Source organism: Diplotaxodon limnothrissa, linkage group LG19 (assembly GCF_057381915.1).
Source record: "Diplotaxodon limnothrissa isolate DT_005_m linkage group LG19, D_limnothrissa_male_GT1.1, whole genome shotgun sequence".
Taxonomy (NCBI): Eukaryota; Metazoa; Chordata; class Actinopteri; order Cichliformes; family Cichlidae; genus Diplotaxodon; species Diplotaxodon limnothrissa.
The window spans coordinates 8,379,020-8,398,171 of NC_140614.1; the positions used below are offsets into that span (position 1 = coordinate 8,379,020).

The window sequence follows — 19,152 nt, forward strand, 5'->3', positions numbered from 1 at the left end:
TTTCATTTATTTGTACCTCTTTCCAGTAGCAGAGCACTTTATTTTCAGGTGTTTTAGTAAGAGAAGATCCTGTAATTACAGTTGTACTTAATTTATTATGAAAATAATATTTCGCATTGGGGGGGAAAAGTTAAATTGTATTGTTGTTGTTTCTATATGCTTTTAATTATGTCTTGGAAGAAAAACTGAAACTGGCAAAAAGCGGTTTTAGCATGTTGAAAGAGAGATTTATAAATGTGTGTTCTGCTGGGCAAATACAGTCATTCCCCATAGATACTAGTGTCTGTATAGCTATAGTTGATTTTAATATACTTTATTGTTAGTGAAAACTGAGGAAATCAAATATAGCAGCAAGCTTTAATACTGGCTTATCAAAATGATCACACAGCAAAAATGCATGATGGTTTTGTTGCATCACTGTTCCACTGTTGGTTTAATAACACCAGCCACTGTGAGTGAACATGCATACGTCAGTGTGAAGCAATATCTCACATTCATTATGAAACTAGTTTGGGAATTTTAAGCTCTGTGAAAGTGTAGGGACAAATGGCTGACAAGATGGCTTGTTGCATGTTATTGTTAAGAGAACTGTGCTGAGGAGGTGTGTCCTGATGTTGGGTTTGCCTTGCAGCATGATGCCCTGCCATACGCCGCTGACTGGTGGGCCTGGTGTAAAGCAGTAAAGGAGTAAAGGAGAAGGCACTAGGACCCAGACAAGTGAGTGAGTAGGCAGGCAGAGTGGGGCTGAGTCACTGCATGTGTCTGAGAGGCAGTCAGAAACAGAGCAGAGCAAGGGAGCAGAGGTGATCTCACACTCATCAGCACAGGATAACACAACCATGATGGGTTGACTTGGGGGGAGGGGGGGCGGTTGGAGAGAGGAAGTGTGCATTCGCCACCACTTGCTCAGCTATGGAGACCAACAAAGTTCTTCATTTTGTGCCTTCGGGTAAGTGGATCAAAGCTCCGAAAGCTGCTTCTCAGCTGTGCACGACACATCGTTCACTGGGAGAACCTTGGGGTTCCCTACCTAGTGAAACCTGAGAACCCCTTGTGCAAAACATGTGCAGCCCACTTCCACCTCTGCTCTGAGGGATGGCAGATGTTTTTGTGCATGTGCTCTACTGTACATACTTGTTTTCGTGTTTGCCCTTTCTGTGTACTTAGGAATGTGGCAATGTTCCACTTGTGACAGAAATCTAATTTTTTATTTTCTTCTGAGGGGAGGAGGGGTTTTGGAAGACAGATCGCAGATGTTGTTTTTTTTTTTTTGGTTTTTTTTGCCTTTTTGTATTGGTATGCATTTGTGGGGGGTTTTCTGTCTTGTACTTGTTTATGTCTGGTATGCGGCACAAGAGGTTCCTGTGTCGTATATTATCAGTTAAGGAACTGAACCTTGAGAAACAATCGCATTGCAAACCCACCCATAGAAAGCCAGTGTACCTGTCGAGCATGTACAGAAGGCATGCAGAGGAAACCTGGGATCACAATGCACTTTCTCAGTGTTGCACTGGTGCGGCTCATGAATGTAAGACTGTGTGCATTTGCATTCATGTGTGCGTGTGTGCATGGATCCATGTGTAGTGCCTGCATGTGTTTTTCTTTCTCTTTTTTGCCTCTTGAAACGTGTGTTTATGTGTGTGAGATAAAGAATGACAGATTAGTGTTGGTGACAGCCACAGGAGAGCAGCGAGTTCTCTCCTCACTGAAAGTCCTCTGAGAGTCCATAGCCCATTTGGAGGTGTGATGCGGCTGCCGCTTCACTTTCATTTTGTCTGGGAAGACGGAGCAGGATGCGGTGTGTGTGTGTGTGTGTTAGAGAGAGAGAGAATAGGATGTTTTGAGGATAATACAAGTGTGGGAATCTGTGTGTTAGCGTGTATATCAGTGTGTTTTTGTTTGTAGTCTACAGTATTTTGTAAGAATGCATTTATATAGCTGTTGTTTTTGTTTGTTTTTTTGTTTTTTTTTGGGGGGGGCGCTCATTTTTGTGTTTTTCACAGTTCAGATGTGTTTTGTGTCTACATATGTGTTTGTGCGTACACGAGTGAACATGCTTTTTGCACACTAACTACATCCCTGAGTATGTGCTGGGGTGTGATGGACACTGCTGTGGCTTGTCCTCTAAAAAATAATTTGCATTAGCTGATTACAGGCAGAGAGGGCAGATTTGATTCTTACAGCAGAACAATTTGGTGGTGTGAACATAAAGGTATTCAAAAGATTTCTTACTAGGGAGAGGGAGAGGTTTTTAAAAATTGCGGGTATTAATAGGAGAAAGTCTGCTATAGTAATGGCTTATCGGAAATTACTTTTGTGTTTGTGTGTTGTGTAATGTAACCTTGGCTTTAACAGCAGATTTTAATAAAACAAAACCTCTCTAAACATAACTGTACATTTATAAAAAATTTGGTAGCATTATTGATCTCTGTCAGGAATCAAAAATGCTGTCAAAAAGGTACATGTTCAGAAATCTGACAGCAGATATTTAGCTCCACTGGTGACTCGACAATTACCTTTCCAGAGGATTTTTCTTTCTTGCTTTCAACACTCACTTTACTGCCCTCTGTATTTTTGAATAAAGCAGAGCAAGCTGTTCCATGCAGCAAAACTCAGCATACTTAACAGGAACATGGAGTCCAAAATAATGTTCGTCTGAAGCTGACTGCAGACCTTTATATTGCTTTTGTCTTATGTGAGCATTAACAAAGCTCTATTGCTGCGTAGTTTGGGGTAAGCACCCAAATTGTGTCATTATCAGTGGCAAACTGCTGACAGTTGAAAGAAAAAAAAAAAAAAAACTGTTGTATAAAAGAGTTCAGAAATTAATTTTTACTTTATGGAGTAGTAAATTACCACAGAACGTCCAAATCTAATTGCACAGTGTGGACATATTGCAGTGGGTTTCAATACTGAGGCATAGTTTAACCTCACTGGTTTTTGTTCCCTGTTCATCACACGCTAGCAAATTCCTGCAGCTTGTAGGAGTGCAGTCTAACAGCATGCAGAATGGTGCAATGATGACGGATATGATGGTGATATAAATTGAAATGTATTATAGTTGTTTTTTTTTTAATTTGTGCAGGAATACTTTGATTTAAACAAAAAGAACAGCAGTTGAAAAGTATTTTTATTAAAAGGTATTCTGTAGACTTTTTTCAGTTAATAATTTGGTCCATGACCAATACAGTGGTTGAGACAACCCAACATGCTACTCTTCAAGCAAAAGCAATATGCATGCAGTATGCAAGTTCCATTCAAAATCATCCTCTTTGTTTCTTATGTGACTTTTGGAATACGAAATAAATGTTTTTATTAGTAAATTACAAGCATCATTTCAGCCAGCGCAAGCTTAAAATATGTTGGCGTAATTTAGAACAGAAGCTCAGCATATTTGCATTAGGATAAATTAAGTACATCATTAATATGTGACTTGTTATGAATGAATAAAAACATTGCAGTTGATTTGCAAAACAAATTATTAAGACCTGTAAGTCCAGCCTTCACAGGGAAATGCTCATGTCTGCTGTGTTTTTAAACAGTTCATTTTAACACAAATAACCGTGACTTAAAACTCAACCTCGAGTCATGCTGGTAGCGTGTCGATCTTCAGGTGGGACAGAGTCAGATAATCAGTGTTGCATCCGTGACCTGCAGTGCCAGAAGATATCAGCATGGAGGACACACAGTGGATGTGTGAATTAGTAGTTCGACCATGTGGAAGTGGAGGTGTGTGGGGAAGAAGATGGATGACGTGTTCCTGTGTGCATGCGTGCGTGTTTGTGCTGTAGATGTGACAGTGATCTCTGATCAGTATTCACCGCTGGCAACAGATCTCAGAAGCTCCAGCCTCTGAGCACAGCCATCTGGGCAGAGGAGAAACACACATTGACACACACATACAAATTATTATACAGTACCACACATACAAATACTAATACGCACAAGCACTGAAATGTCACAAAAACACGTCCTTGCAAGACACGACAAGACAGCCACACATGCAGCGCTGTCACACATAGGCATCGTTTGAAAATTCACGCACGCTCTGTGTATTTGCACACACTAAAGTACACTCACATACCAGTTATGTCAGATAATGTTCACGCACTCCACATAATTATATACACAATTCATCTTATCTACATGCATCTACATACATTTGTTAGTTTATATATATATATATATACACACACACACACACACACACACACACACACACACACACACACACGTATATGCACTCCTTTTACATGCATGTTAAATTCCATAAAATATGCAGGCACGTTTGCAGAATTGTACAATGGGTAGGTGTGCATTTTTGGGGGAAGAAGATGATATTTTTTTTATTTATACTAAAATATATACATCACTGTTGGTCAGCTGTCTTCAGGTGTTGTATTCTAATATCGATTGTCATTTCTTAATCTTTGTCCTTGACAAATTACCTTACAATCTTTGTAATTTCAAAGACTAATAAAAGCTAAATATTAAAAACAAAAATCAAAATGAAATGGAAATAATATATAACTGGAAAATAGAAAGCTAAAAAAAAACTCTGTTTGCCATTAAAAGTAGTATTAAGAAAGCTAAGAGAACTTAACTGCTGACATTTACTATACTTAGATTGAGATTAGAAAATGCTATAATGGATATTTTTGCAGTTGGGAAACAATCAGGGAAAAATGAATGACTTTAAAATCCGTATTGCAGATTTTATATTTTCTTGCAATTTTAATCTGTGTGGCTTTTGTGAGATTTTTATTTTTTTTATTCTTTATTTTTTAACAAAACTTGCTATTTTCAGGCCAACGTTACAAAATGAGATGTGGTACCAGGTGTGGCCTAGCACCTTACTGCGTTTTCAAATTAATCAGGTGCACCTCACACCTCTTGGCCATTACATTTTCTACAGCATAATGGGTATTAAATTAAATACTAAATACCCATTTAAACTAGATCTTGTGGTTTAAAAAAGGCAAAAAAGAAAGAAACAAAAAAGAATTTAGTGGTATCCACCAACAAGACCAATGGTCTAGCTTGCAATAATTTTTTAACAGTGAGGCAACACTGATGATGTAATTTTACCTTGACTTGCCTTTGTGGAAGTGTTTAACAGCAACCGACCAAATTCTTCTTGTTGTTGTTTTTTCTTTTCTTTTAATTAATTTTGCTATACTATATGTTAGAGCTGCACGATTAATCGTTAGAAAATCGCGATCTCGATTCATACTTATGTGCGATCTCATTTCCAAATGACAACGATTTAAAAAAAAAAAAAAAAAAAAAAAAAAAAAAAAAAGACAACGACGATTGTACCGCATTTTGATCCGGGACGTACTCTGCATGAAAACAAGCGCTCACTCTTCCTGCTCAACAAATGGCAAGGGCGGAGCTTTATACCACGTGATACAGAAGCTGTGCCGTGTGATGCTAACATTAGCAGGGAAAAAACAACGGAGAGCACGTCAGGGATGACGAGAAAGTGACAGGAGAAAATCCGTCCCGGTCAACCACCCAAACATCAATAACGGGAACCTTATACAGCGCTTCCCTATACCCGTCGAACTCCCGCAGGCACAAAGAAATTACGGAGGCTATCACTTATCACCTGACCAAAGATATGGCTCCCAGCAACACTGTGCAAAACGAGGGATTTAGGAAAATGATCAACACCCTAGACAAACGCTACACAGTGCCGTCCCGCAACTATTTTTCTATTGTTGCACTACCTGCTCTATACACGCAGTGTCGAGCAACGGTGGAGACGGAATTTCAAGCAGTACAACATTTTGCGGCAACAACAAAACGTGAGACATTTGTTGTTTTTATATTTATTTATTGTTTTTATATTTATTGTTTTTATGTTCAGTCTCAACTGTTACGAAGTTGATGTGCAGTTAATAAGCGCAATAAATATTTATACTGGAAAAGAAAATCGTGAGAGAATCGTGATCTCAATTCTAAGCCAAAAAATCGTGATTCTCATTTTATGCAAAATCGTGCAGCCCTACTGTATGTTGCAAAACCCTCTGACAGCCTTCTTTGAATTTTGTCCTTTAAGGTCAGGACTAAGCTAAGTTATAGGACGTATATTTTCAAATGTGGACTTAAGGTCTAAGGAGCAGAACATATTGATACTTTAACACAAGCTCTGTTGCATTCCTTTTAACATCTAAATTAAATTACTCACTTTAGTGATGTCGTTAGCCAAACATCAGTTCACTAAATTGGATTACGAGACCTGAAAAGGATAAATAAAACACTCAAGTACTCGTGTATATCTTAAAAGCGTCGAGCCAAACAGTAGTGAATAAAGCAACCTTACTATGCTTGTTAACAAAATCTAGTCTATTAGTCCAGCCCTCACCTCCACAAATCAAAATATAAGCAGTCAGATATGATAAGATATGATCATTTACTATAATTTTTCAAATATATATAAATAAATATATCACATATAAAGAATCTGAGTCAAATTGAGATTTTTGACTGATACTTTGAAGCTTTGAATTTCGTTATGTTTTTTTTAATAGTAGGCACAACATGCTACATGAACTAAATCTAGTCTGCTAGCTTGTAAATTCCACATTAGGGAGGACCTTAATGTGGTATTTACAAGCTATTTAGGCAGCTGTGTCTATTAGCTTCATTAGCACTGTACAAAAAAAGCCCTGTAGTCCCAACATGGTATTTTTCATGTTACGATTGCAGATCTTTTAATTTCACATGTCCTCACTGCTTTATAGCAGCCCAGATGTGGAAGTATGAAAAAGATCTCTAAAGAGTTTTTTCAATGTTCAGATAAAAATGGGTGTAAATACTAGTGTGCTGCATATCAAGTGAAGCTGAATCTACTTATACCATTTGGAGATATTTTTAACCCTGATTATAAAGGCGGGAAGTCTCGCAGGCGTTGGCAATTATGGGGAAGTCTCATTTTATTCTAAAAAATGGATGTAAAGCCCTTGTTTCTCTACTCAAGTATTCTTTGTTTTTAGTAGCAGATTGTATGTTTGGATTCATGATGATGTATAAGTGGCTTTCAGAGAGTGAAAGTCAAAGATGATATTAACGGCTCTTTAGTGCAGATTTGATCCACTTTTAACACAGAGGGCATGACTTAATCTCATTCAAAACACAATAGATGCTTTTAACTCGGAGCCAGTTGTCAGCTGCCATCATCTCCCACATATTTGTATAGAGCCGTTTCTTTTTTTTAAATTTTGAAAATAGAAAAAACAGAACTGGCAGTCTCCTCCCATCTTTGGTGTTGGTGCTGACAGTCTTCAGACTGTACACACATACACGGAAAACAGAGGATTAGTCCACATGTCATAACACAGACAATCTAGCAGTTTTCAGACTAACAGATTATCGATATCCAGGCCAAGACCTCTTGTCCCAAGTGCTGGTCTTTGTTTAGAGTCGGGCAAGAATGCAGATACACGCTAGCAAAATGCAACAACATTCTGGCCAAAGCTTTTTTTTTTTCATTTTTCATTTCCCTGCATGTAGTCAAACATGATTAGTTAACACTACTCATACTGTTACAACTAATAATAGTATGAGTAATAACAGTATGACTTCAGGAACAAACCCTTCTGGTACCGCTGCCTGCACATTCTGCATATGCAGAGATATTTTCAGGTTATAAACACAGGAAGCAGTACTGAGCACGGCCGAGGCATTTATTTCAGTTCCCATTTATTATCACTTTTGTATATTCAACCAAGACGGCACAGGCTCCGCAGCACAGAACAGCTTGTACTGTGCAGGGTATTTTCTCCTTTGCAGTGAATTTAATTTAAAACCAGCAAACAAAACTGAATCAACTTGTGGAAATGCTGCTATACTGCACCTCCCCTCCTCTTGATATGTACACCCCTTCTCCAACAAAGACATCTTGGAATAATTACTAAAGATACCCATGTTGATGAATTCCTGAACATTGATTGTAAACCTTCCCTTTTGATGTGAGTGAGCAAAAACATCAGCATGCTAAAAAGTAGCATTATATACGCAAAGCTGTATTGTAGGCTTGCATGGAAGCTAGATTGAATGTTTATTTTCACTGTATTATAATTTGAATGATACCCATACATGTGCACACACACAAGCGCATGTCCTGTCATGTATGACCCACACAGCTGAGACAGGATGTATAGAGAACTGCAGAAATAGGTTGCATCACGATGAGTACTGCAGATAGTTTCCTCCTTCCTGTTCATGCTGAGGTTAGTTGTGCCATGCTGCTGTTTGCATACAGCTGTTAAATGCAGAGATTACACTTGGAATTCTTTTGCACACTTCCTTCACCCTGTGTCTAATGTCCTTTTTGTCCTTGCCGCATGCAACCGTATAAGTCATAAAGGCCGGGTGCTGCAGCACCAAAATTGCGTCGTTATTTTTGCACATATAGTATCTAGAAAGCTGGATCTGCCTAAACTGTAAGTAAACTTGGACAGTTACTTAATGGCAAGCACCTGTTCAGAGACGTATAGAAGCATAACAAGAAAATGAGAAGAGCAAAAGGTCTCACAGCATTGCAATGAAGAAAGCTAAAGAAATAAAACGTACAGAGGACTACACAAACCCAATCTACAGTGAGTGTCAGATGGAGGATTAAACGAGATGGCTAGAAGTGAGTAATGGCATAAAAAATATTGAGGAGAACAATGCAGATCCAAGGTTGCATAATTTAAATTCTGTCAATGTGTTGCAGGATGCAATTGAGCTAAGCAAAGAGACAGCTAGTGAGCAGAGCAGGGCAGGCCACTGACACTGCTCAGGTTAGTGGTTTGATTCTCACCGGGGGGGTGAACGGACAGCTTTAAAGGCTTATTTAATTAAAACAGCATTCAATTTTACACTTTACCCACTAAAATGCTAAGTGTATGTTAATTGTAGGTAAAAAATCCTAAATATAATAATATTTCACACAATACTGTGTAAACATGAAGAGACTTGATGCAAGTAAACTGAAAGCATGTTGCATATATAATGTAATGGACTTTTTTTCTCTTTTGCTGCTTCACGTTGATTAAGTCTGAAACTGTCAGAGTAGTTCCGTGGGGGAACACCACAAATGAAAGGCAATGAGATATGCTGTCGGATAGTGGGCAGGCTTGAGCAGCCTACATGGCTGTGTGGAGAACAGCAGACTTGAAAGGGAGATGGTGGCCTGGCTTTAATCGAGCCAGAGGAAGAAGGGAATGTGCAAGCAATTAGCAGGAATCCCCGAGCACTGGCCTTTTTTTTTTTTTTTTTTTTTTTTTTTTTTTTTTTCCCTCATTCCCCCCTTCTATGAAAATCGAGGCAGCCAATTTCTGTAGCGAGTGGTTGGCTGGTGTGTGTGTGTTTGTTTATATATTGGAATTATATCCTCAGTCACTAACTTGCTCATTCACTGCCTGGCTTCCTATAAACACACACAGGGTGTCTGTGCTTCAGCACCTGAGCTTAATCCTATACCAGGAAATCAGGTGAAAATGCAGAGAAGAAAGAAAAGGAAGAGAGAAAGATGTGAAAATGGAAAATGAGATGTAGCAACAAATGGTGGATGGACAGAAAGAGGAAACGAGGTGAAATAATGATGAAATGGTGGAGAGGTTTAGACTGTAGATTCTTCCTGTGCCTAACCTCAGTCACGATGTCTTGTTCTGCCACGCCGCAGAGTACGTGAACCCACACCAGCCAGCTCACTGTAACCATCAATCCCTCTCTGGTGAAAAGACCAGAGGATTACTACACAGCTTTTCAGTCCACAGACCTTACACCAAGAGTTAAATATTCAATTCGTGTGTGTGTGTGTGTGTGTGTGTGTGTGTGTGTGTGTGTGTGTGTAAACTCAATTACTACTACTAATTATTCAAAATAAATTTAATTGAGTTTTCATTTGCAAAATTGTATTTTGTTGTTGCTAGCTTCGTCAGGTTATTTTCTTTATTTCTAAACACAGGAAATGTTTCTTGAACATTTTGTTTTGCTGCAAATCAGCCTGAAGTAACTCTGCTTTCAACATATTCTTTTGCTAAATTTACATGTGAACAAATGGTACTCAAGGCGAGTCACTTATACACACACATACACAAAATGAAAACACCTGTAGATTCCCCAAAGCAAAAAGACAATTTATAGATGTTAATTTATTAATGTGAAAAGGTGCTGAAACAGATACATATAAAGACACACACACATCAAGAGCATATGGCTGAGTGCACCCACGCACACTGCTGTCCAGCATCAACACAGCCACAGTCCACCTGCTTGCCAGACAGCTTGGCCGTAGCGAGCCTCGCAGTCAAGGGTCTGTTGTGACATCATCAACGTCAGACAAGAGCCTGAGGACACAGCTGTCTGCAGCTATTTAGAAAAGTATAACTTGATGTGAAGAAATCTGGATCTAAAGCTGCAAGAAGATACAGAAAGAAGTCTTCAAACTTAAATGTGATAGTTGTGATTTTTTTTTTTTTTCTCGATCACTTGTCAGTGTAGCAACTGAAATGCCTTTGAATCTATTTATTTATTTATTTAGAGCAGCATGACTTGGTGAAACACAACAGAGAGAGCTTGATGGAAACATGAAGACCATTATATCCTTCAGTTTGAATAACGAGATTTCTACCAATCTCTTTCAAGGAAACCAAAAGAAAAAATAGATTTTTTTTCTTCTGATGTAACTCATTGTATTTCAAGGTCCATTGGACAAAAACATCAAATAATGTGATTTATCCAGGATACCACCTGGACAACTGTGCAGTAGAAGCTTGCTGAATCAGTACTGGTAAACACGTAATTATGAAATCTCCTCCATAATATATATGTGGTGACATTCAGTCTAAAGATTGACTTAGATCCTTACATTTTTTTTGTGTTGTATTACTGGTAATACGTTTAATATAACACAGAAAACCTTAAACTGTAGAAGCTCCAACTATTTATCCCCCACCGGGATAAATATTCAGATTTTGAAAATTCATTGAAAATTGCAACCTTACATATACAGTAAATGCGTTCCCTCTGGAAAGATTTTATTGACTCGGTTTGTGGCTCCTGCGTGGGAAAACTGCATGAAGGCTTTTGTTGACGAGTGAAGCTAACAGCTGAGTGGAATATTGCACTCACAGTGTGAGTGTGTGAATCTGGTGAGAGACCAGAGAGGACCTGTCCTGATGGAGCTGGGATTGAACTTGACTGTGACCTTGTAAAGTTGCGATGAGTTTAATTATCAAGCCAAATCATGTTTCTTCACATATTACGTCACACAAATGACATTTGGTTTGAATCTTCTCTATGCCTTGTAGTTGTCTTAAATGGCTCTGTGTTTACTGCAGCCGCTTATACTCCTTGTAGAATGCTGCGGTGGCTTCTCGCATTTCTAATATAGCCACTGAAACTGCAGTTTGCTGTCAAAGACCACCATTTGAAATAGAATGATGGTGTTTGAATGAGCACACTAGTGCTGTACTCTTAGGCTCTGCCATATGCAAAGTTGACTGACTGCTTTCAGCCCTTTGTTTCAATGGGGTCATCTATAGTCTATATAAGAAACATATGGGAGTTGTAGAAGAGTAGATTGAGAAAGTTCATAAGTGAAATTTCAAAGAATGTCATGAAACTGTTCCCTGTGTTACTAAAATAAAAGTCTCATATTGAAAATGAACTTCACCTTAATGAAATAAAGAGATGCATCAAAGTTTATGCTTCCAGTATGGTTTAAAAATACAAAATGCATCATTGTGCTTTCTTACCTGCATGCCACCACTTCTCTTGGAAAGCAAAATGCCAGCATATACAGGAAATTATCATTTACAATGTGTGTGTGTAAAAAGTCTGCTGGCTTAAGTTTTATTTAATTTGTTGCAAAATTTAAAAACAGAGAGGCTAAATGTTGGCATGTTGTTTAAAATGTGTATATGATCAAGCTTGTTTGCCCGGAGCAGAGCGTCGGGAGGAATTCCCTCTCTGCCTGGGCTCTCTCAGCGACCACAGATCCAGTGGACGGTTGCCAGAAGAGCCTGTGGGCACAATTAGCCAACAAAAGGCCCGGCCTCCTCTCCTGTGCTGGCCCAGACCTCGTAGATTCCCATATTAACGCAGCAGGAGCTCCTTTTAATCTCTTGCCCTCTTCACTTAAGACTTTCAGCCTCACCTCTCCTGTAAATTCCAGGGTTGTCCCTCCTGGGGGTTCTGGCATTTGTTTTGCATGTACCTGCAGCACACAGCTGTACAATATATCAACCTACATGTAGAGGAATGTTAGCTCAGTTTATATGGACAAAAGGGTTGCCTCAGTTTATAGACACATAAAGGGTCGTATAAGTTGACTTCCTCTTGTCTTGAAGCATTTTGAATTCACATCAAGACAGAAATAAAGGCTGCATCTGTACCAGATTAGAATAACGAGTGATCCTTACCTATAAAGTCATGCACAACTGTGCGGAGAATGCATCAGTCCCTTGCAGTTGATTAAATACCTGTAGCCAACATATGGAGGCATCTTAAGATGTGTTTGTATCTCCTTCCTTTTAGTGGTGCACTGCCTACCTTCTCCCTGCTAGAGAAATAATGTATTTCTGACATTGAGTAGCCAGCCTGTTGCCCCCTCAGTATGTCACTATTGTGCACATGTAAATATAATGAAATATGAGTGAACTAAAACAGTTGGGGCATGAATTGAGTGAGTATAAATGGAACAAAGTAAATGTGAAGCGGTAATGATATGTAAAATTGCAGACTTGAACTTATCTCTCATGAAATGTTAATTCAACTTTTCAAGCTTTGGGGATTGCTTCATATTAGTATTTGTCCTGCTGCTGGTGCTTCTTTTAAAAGGGGATTAATGGTAATGGGCATTATTTAAGCTCCACCCGACTTCACCTGCTGATACTTTTCTTACTAACAATATATTCATCCTGCTTTAGCCTCTTTTAGATTGTGTCATACTTCAGTAGGATGGCACTTGTGACTCGGGTTAAAGGGAAAGAAAAGAAATTACACAAACCTGTTCCCTCAGGGGTTTTTTTCTTCTTCTTTTGCTTTGGTTTGCACACCAACCACCCAGGAAATTGTAAACCTATAGCATATAGTTGCAATATTTTTCTTGCCCAATTGTTTTTTGAGCAAAGAGCATTTGCAGCTCTTCTTGGAGAATTCTCAGTAGGCTTTGTTTACTGAAACAAGCTTTGTTCTCTCTGTGAGTTTGTCATGCCTGGTAGGGAAGAGCTGGGTTTCCCGCAGTTTTCAGCTGCAATGGTGCTCTGTGACTTGATAAGAGAAGTGGTAGATCTTACTAACTGTGTGCACATGCATATAGCCACAGGGGTTCATCTTAGAACATGGAAATTATAAAGTCATCTCGTGAATTTACCTTAAGAAATTTTTTGTCCTGGAAAGAATGGTGGGAAGTTACGTTCCTTTCACTTTTTTCTCTTTAAAAACCAGATCAAAAAAGAGAATTCAAAGAAGTAGTAAAGGTCGGCTGGTGTTTTGATTTAAAACCCACAGGGATATTTGTTGTTCTGGTGATAAAAATCATAAGAGGATCGCAAGTAAAAAAAATTTCCCTGCTGAAACCCCCTCTGTCTGTCTCTGTCAGACAGCTGTTACTTTGTCAGTCGTCCTCAATCTGATGCTAACCCACAATCGCAAAGGCAACAAGCAGCTGCCTGCCATCTTTTTTTTCTACCCTTTTTTTTTTTTTTTTTTTTTTTTTTTTTTTTAGATAGCTAGTATCAGTCCAAGGTCTCGGTTTATCAGAGAGAGAGAGCTTGTCATTTGACATATAAGACGTTATATCGAGTGTCAAGCAGAGCAGATGTTGCCTTGCTTGTGGGTTTGTGACATGTAAACTCAGCTGACTGACAGATATTTCCCTCATGTGTATGCTGGGCAATGATGAAAGCACTGACTCTAAACAAGACACTCGCATACACAAACAAATGCACATGCAGCAGATCAATGAAAGTGATGAGGCGTATGTGTGATACTGTGCTAACCAGATCTGACTTCCTGCTTGCAAGTCGACAGCTTCCTGATTTCTGAAGAATGTTATCAGGCATTTTTTTTTATTTTTTTTTTTAATGTTTCTCTTCCTGTGAGAGTGGTTTTGAAAGTCACTTCTGTTTAAGCACTGTTTGTATATATTTAATGCACACTAACACTAATTATAAATGTGGCCATACTGAAAATAGTATTTAAAACAGCAGTTTGGGCTTGTGGAAATTAGGTCTGTTTCTGTGCATTTTTGTGTTCTGGTAACAGTTTTGATGCTTTGATGAAAAGATAAACTTGCAAAACAAAAACATGCATTCATGTTATGTTCCGGATCTCTATATACACTATGCAGAGAGGCAATAGTATTCAAATCCTCTCACCTTAATATGTATCATGTTGATGTGTATAGACAAATATGCATGAAGTCTCAGTAAATGGAGACGTAATATGTATTCATGCAACAGCAATTTTAATAACATAAGCTGACATTTTGAGTTTAAGTTAAAATAAATAAATAAAAACGCCCCATGCACTAGTATTCAGCTCCCAACCTCAGCACTCCTGAAGCTCCTTTTTACCTCCATAGACCTTGATTGACCTCTAATGAGCGTTTTTTGGTAAGACAAGCTTCAGACGTCTCTCTTGTGAAGTCTTTGCCTTTTGTTCCCTTCCAAAAGCTTCCATCTTATTGAAGTTGATGGCTTCCGTGCTGCAAATGCTCTCCTTAAATCCCACTAAAGATGTTCTTTGGGATCGAAATCTGCAGCCTAAGAAGGCTGCTCCAGGCTATTCTTATGCTAGACAAACCAGTGATCCATGTGGCCAAACAGTTCCTGTTTTGTTTTGTCACTCTGCAAAACTGTCTCCTATCACCCAGCAAGCATTTCAGAATTTCTTCTGATATATCACCGCCGACCCTTGTTTTGCTTCTCGGTCAGGAGTGGGATGTATTAAGTAACCCACGAATGCCTTGTTTGTTAACTGATCTTAGTGTGCTGAGCACCGACGCATTTGTTTCAGACTTATCAAGGTTATCAGTTAGACATGTTTTTCTACATTGTCCTCACAAATCTACACTTGTTCAGAACAGTTCTTGCTGTTTGTATCTGCTGTGGTATTTTCTAGGAAGGTCTTTGGTGTCTTGTTATACTCTCTACCTTTTTGGTGAAATGAAACTGTCTTTACTCTTTTCACTCTCAACTACAAAACAAACAGCACTTTTTCACCAGCTACATGCTTAATTTTATCTTGACATACCTTCTCATCATATAGAGTAGTTTTATTATTCATTTTCATAAGTAATGTAATTTTTGGAAAGAAGGAATATTTTCATGTTAATATCAACATTTGATCTACAAAGCTCAAAGTTAAGACGCATCTGCTATAATTGTTGTTCTAGAGCTTATATTTTGTCAGTGACTGGCACTCAGTACCATAGAACTACAAACCACCAAATACACATACAGACACCTCCATTTTTTTCTTCGTGCCTGTATAATACTAGCCAGGCCTGTGTTGCTTTTTTTAAAGTCTTTATTCTGTATTTAGTGATGATGGGAACAAAATTCTACGTGGATACAGAATTTGTTAAACAAACATGTGAGACACGTAAGACCCGGAAATGGAGAGCATAACGTTGCATTTGCAGAGAAAAGATTAAATGAAAATAATAAATCTTTGTGTGACGAAGTTTCTTTTAGGTTGGCTCACCTTTTAAGGAGGAGACGGGGTGCATATGTACATAAACTATGATCATTATAGTAAGAAGTTGTGTACATATAATAATTTACTATGTATTGTTGTTCTGTAGTGGTATACAGTTCAGTTTAGTTTCATTCATTTTGCACCACATCACAACAACCTGTGTTTTATACTTCAGGGTAAAGTCCCCAACAATCAGGCCACCCCCTATGAGCAACCACTTAGTGGCAGTGGGAAGGACTACTCCTTTTTGACAGGAAGAAACCTCTGGCACAACCAGCCATCTGCCGCCACCAGTTTGGGAGGGGGGGGGAATTGAGCCTGTTTAGGTTTCAGATCAGCCTCAGTCTCTAAAATATCCCTAAATATATTTAGCATTTTTATTTTTAAGACATCACACGTTAGACATTTCATGATTATGAAACTAATGTTGTTTATGAAAGTGCAAAATGAGGAAGTCATACATGGAATCGGGCAGTGAATGAACCTGCTGCATCTTTTCATCTTTTTTTTCAGTGACCTTATCGGTCTGAGTTGACACAAATTAAATATATCACTTTCATGTTCTTTGACAATAAAATAACCTTTATGACGACTAATAAACCTGTCCCTAAAGGACCACTGGCTCTAAATCAGTTGCATCTGACAGCACATGTGTGTGTCTTTAGCTCATGATAACAAATAATTCAAATTTATAGATTAGTTGTAGATGGCCTTAGTGCTACTAATTTCAACTATAATATATTGCAGGGTTTTCTGCCATTGATCATATTAGAGTTAGATATACCGAAGCCAGACACTGCATAAAAATATAAATCAACAAAAAAGGCTGTGCAAATCATTTTACCCCTATGTCTAACTGAATAATTCCCTATTTTAAAAATTCACAAAGAGACATCATTCTTTCTGTTTTTCAGAAGTAAAGATGAGTGGGTGCTGGAGAAATATGCAACAATTTAAAATTGCAAAGAAATAATTTTGTCATCTGCTTTACATAATATTATTAAGAGTGCAGGAATTCAGATAACTTCCTCTAAATAAGAGTCTGAAAACAGTATTGAATATCCATGAATATCCCTAAAGGGCCTCAGACAGTACTAAAACACTTCTGTATGTAATCACTGCATGGGCTCGGAGAGACATTTAAAAACAAATTTGTTGGTGCATCCATGCATGCAAGGTAAAGCACTACTACAATGCATAGACAGTGTTGGGGAGTAACGGAATACATGTGCCGGCGTTACGTATTTAAAATACAAAATATGAGTAACTGTATTCTGTCACAGTTACTGTTTAAAAAGGTGGTATTTAGTATACAGTTACTTTGTTGAAATGTAGGGATTACACGGCGGCCTTTTCCTGTTTCGTATGTTAGGCTATGCCCTCTCTATTTTTGATAATTCCACGCTGGAACAAAACACGCATTAAGAGACTAAATGCCTGCCGCTAGCAAAGTAAAGCTATTTTTCCGCTACGAGCCCGACACAGAACCCGACGTATTAGCCAGAGGCCCCTTTACTGCGGTTCGGAGCCGCGGACCTGTTTTATATATGTGCGGAATAGTTTTCTATACAAGATCGCTGCAAAAAGTGCAGCCTTACCTAATGTCCACCCTACTGTTACTCATTTTATATTAAGATTTAAAAATCTAGTTGGTGTTGGTATGGCGAGTATTCTTCAGTAATAGTAAAGAATCACACAGCAATAGTACATTCATATAATTCTAAAAAGCTTAATAATGTATTAAGTAATCCAAAGTATTCAGAATACATTACTCTCATTGAGTAACATAACAGAATACGTTACAAAATACATTTTGGGACAAGTGTTCTGTAAAGATTTAAACATTTTTCTGGTGTCATATTCAAATTGATCACATATCTGTCATCTTATTTCTCAGCTTTAGTTGTCTTTAACTGAAAATAGTCAAACATGAAAGTGTTTAAATTATTTTCTTATTACTGAGGTTTCATTTTTCTTTACATTTTACACAAGATTTCAGCTGTCTGGGGAAACAGGGTTATATTTGGATACAAAGCCCTCTATTTGATCATGAAGGGAAGTTTAGTGTCTCACAACAGAGAAATCTTCTTGGTGTATTTTCATTGATCTAGCAAAGCCGGCAACATGGATAACGTGCTTTCCCTCCAATCCTTCTAAATCTCTTCCTGCATCTGTCAGTGCCAAACAGCTCAATACAAGCAGAGCACATGAATCTTCATGATGCTGCTCCTGATCACAACACTCAGAGTAAGACACAGTTCAGAGAAGCACAGCATCCACAGGAGGCTGGCATGATGTGACACATAAATAAAAGAGCAATCAACAGAGCAACCCTCCAGGATACAGAAAAAAAAGATTTGGCTTTGTTCAATAATTTTCTAAACATCTCTGTCTGTGCTGATATGCATTTCATGAATCGTTTTTGTTATAGATGGCCTTAGTGCTACTAATTTCAACTATAATATATTACAGGGTTTTCTGCTATTGATCATATTATTGGAGTGAAGCCAGACACTGCATAAAAATATAAACAACCCCCTTGGCGTTCGTACTTGCGCTTCGCTGTTCCACTTGAACGACGTATTGTTGTTACGTCGTTAGTTAGCAATTAGCCTATAGCCTATCGTTCACTCAAAAGGCCCAATGGGTGCTTCAACATATGAAAATTTTTGACTTACGAAAGGAAGTCGGGAACGAATTAATTTCGTAAGTCGGGGTTCCATTTGTACAAAGTTGGGGGGGGGAAAACACAAAAAATGCGAGAAACAAATCTAGGACTGAATGCCAAGTGAAACCATGAGAAACACTAAGCTTCCAAGTAGGATGTATATCTTTCACCCTTTTAACCTCTAGGTATTATACATTGCTGTAGCTGGTCTTTAGTACACTGATGTCATTGTGCATAAATTAGAGATACAGTGATATCGGATGAATTTTCCCATTTTTATTTGACACCTATGACTTGTACTTACTCAGTTATGAGACTAACGTCACGTTTATATAAAAAGGCTTGTTGTTTTATGGCTAAAAGAAGGTTAATGAAGCCATAATGATAGTTACATTATCATCATCATTATCTTCATTATAGCTAGGAGAGAGACGCATGTGCGAAGACGAGTAAAAGAAAAATGATTTGGATCGGAGCAGATTATGACGCAGGAATACTAGCACCACCTCAGGCTGCTAAGCGGTGAGCATGTCTGTGTTTACAGGGTTTATTTTGCTGCACATGTAAAATGACTAAACAGTAGAAAAAATAACAGATGTCACAGTTAAGCTGAAATAAAGCTGGCTATGCAAAAATATAAAAGCTACATATTTCAGTGCATCCATGTTCGTCGTCTGCTATTCAAGATATGTTTGATGTAATAGCTGCAGATAAACGGGCTGCATGGGGATGATGCATATGTGTGTGTTGGGTACAAAGATGAGAAAAATAATGTTTGCATG

General features: G+C 38.2%; 1 protein-coding gene across 1 annotated transcript in view; it reads left to right on the forward strand.

Moving 5' to 3' along the window:
• Positions 1-884: 884 nt before the first annotated feature.
• The window catches only part of slc4a11 (solute carrier family 4 member 11), a 69,325-nt gene continuing 51,057 nt past the window's right edge, over positions 885-19,152 (forward strand). The window contains exon 1 of the mRNA XM_085342511.1: positions 885-949. Within this exon, the coding sequence (XP_085198637.1) occupies positions 913-949 (37 nt within the window). The 5' untranslated portion in view covers positions 885-912. The remainder of the gene's footprint in view (positions 950-19,152) is intronic.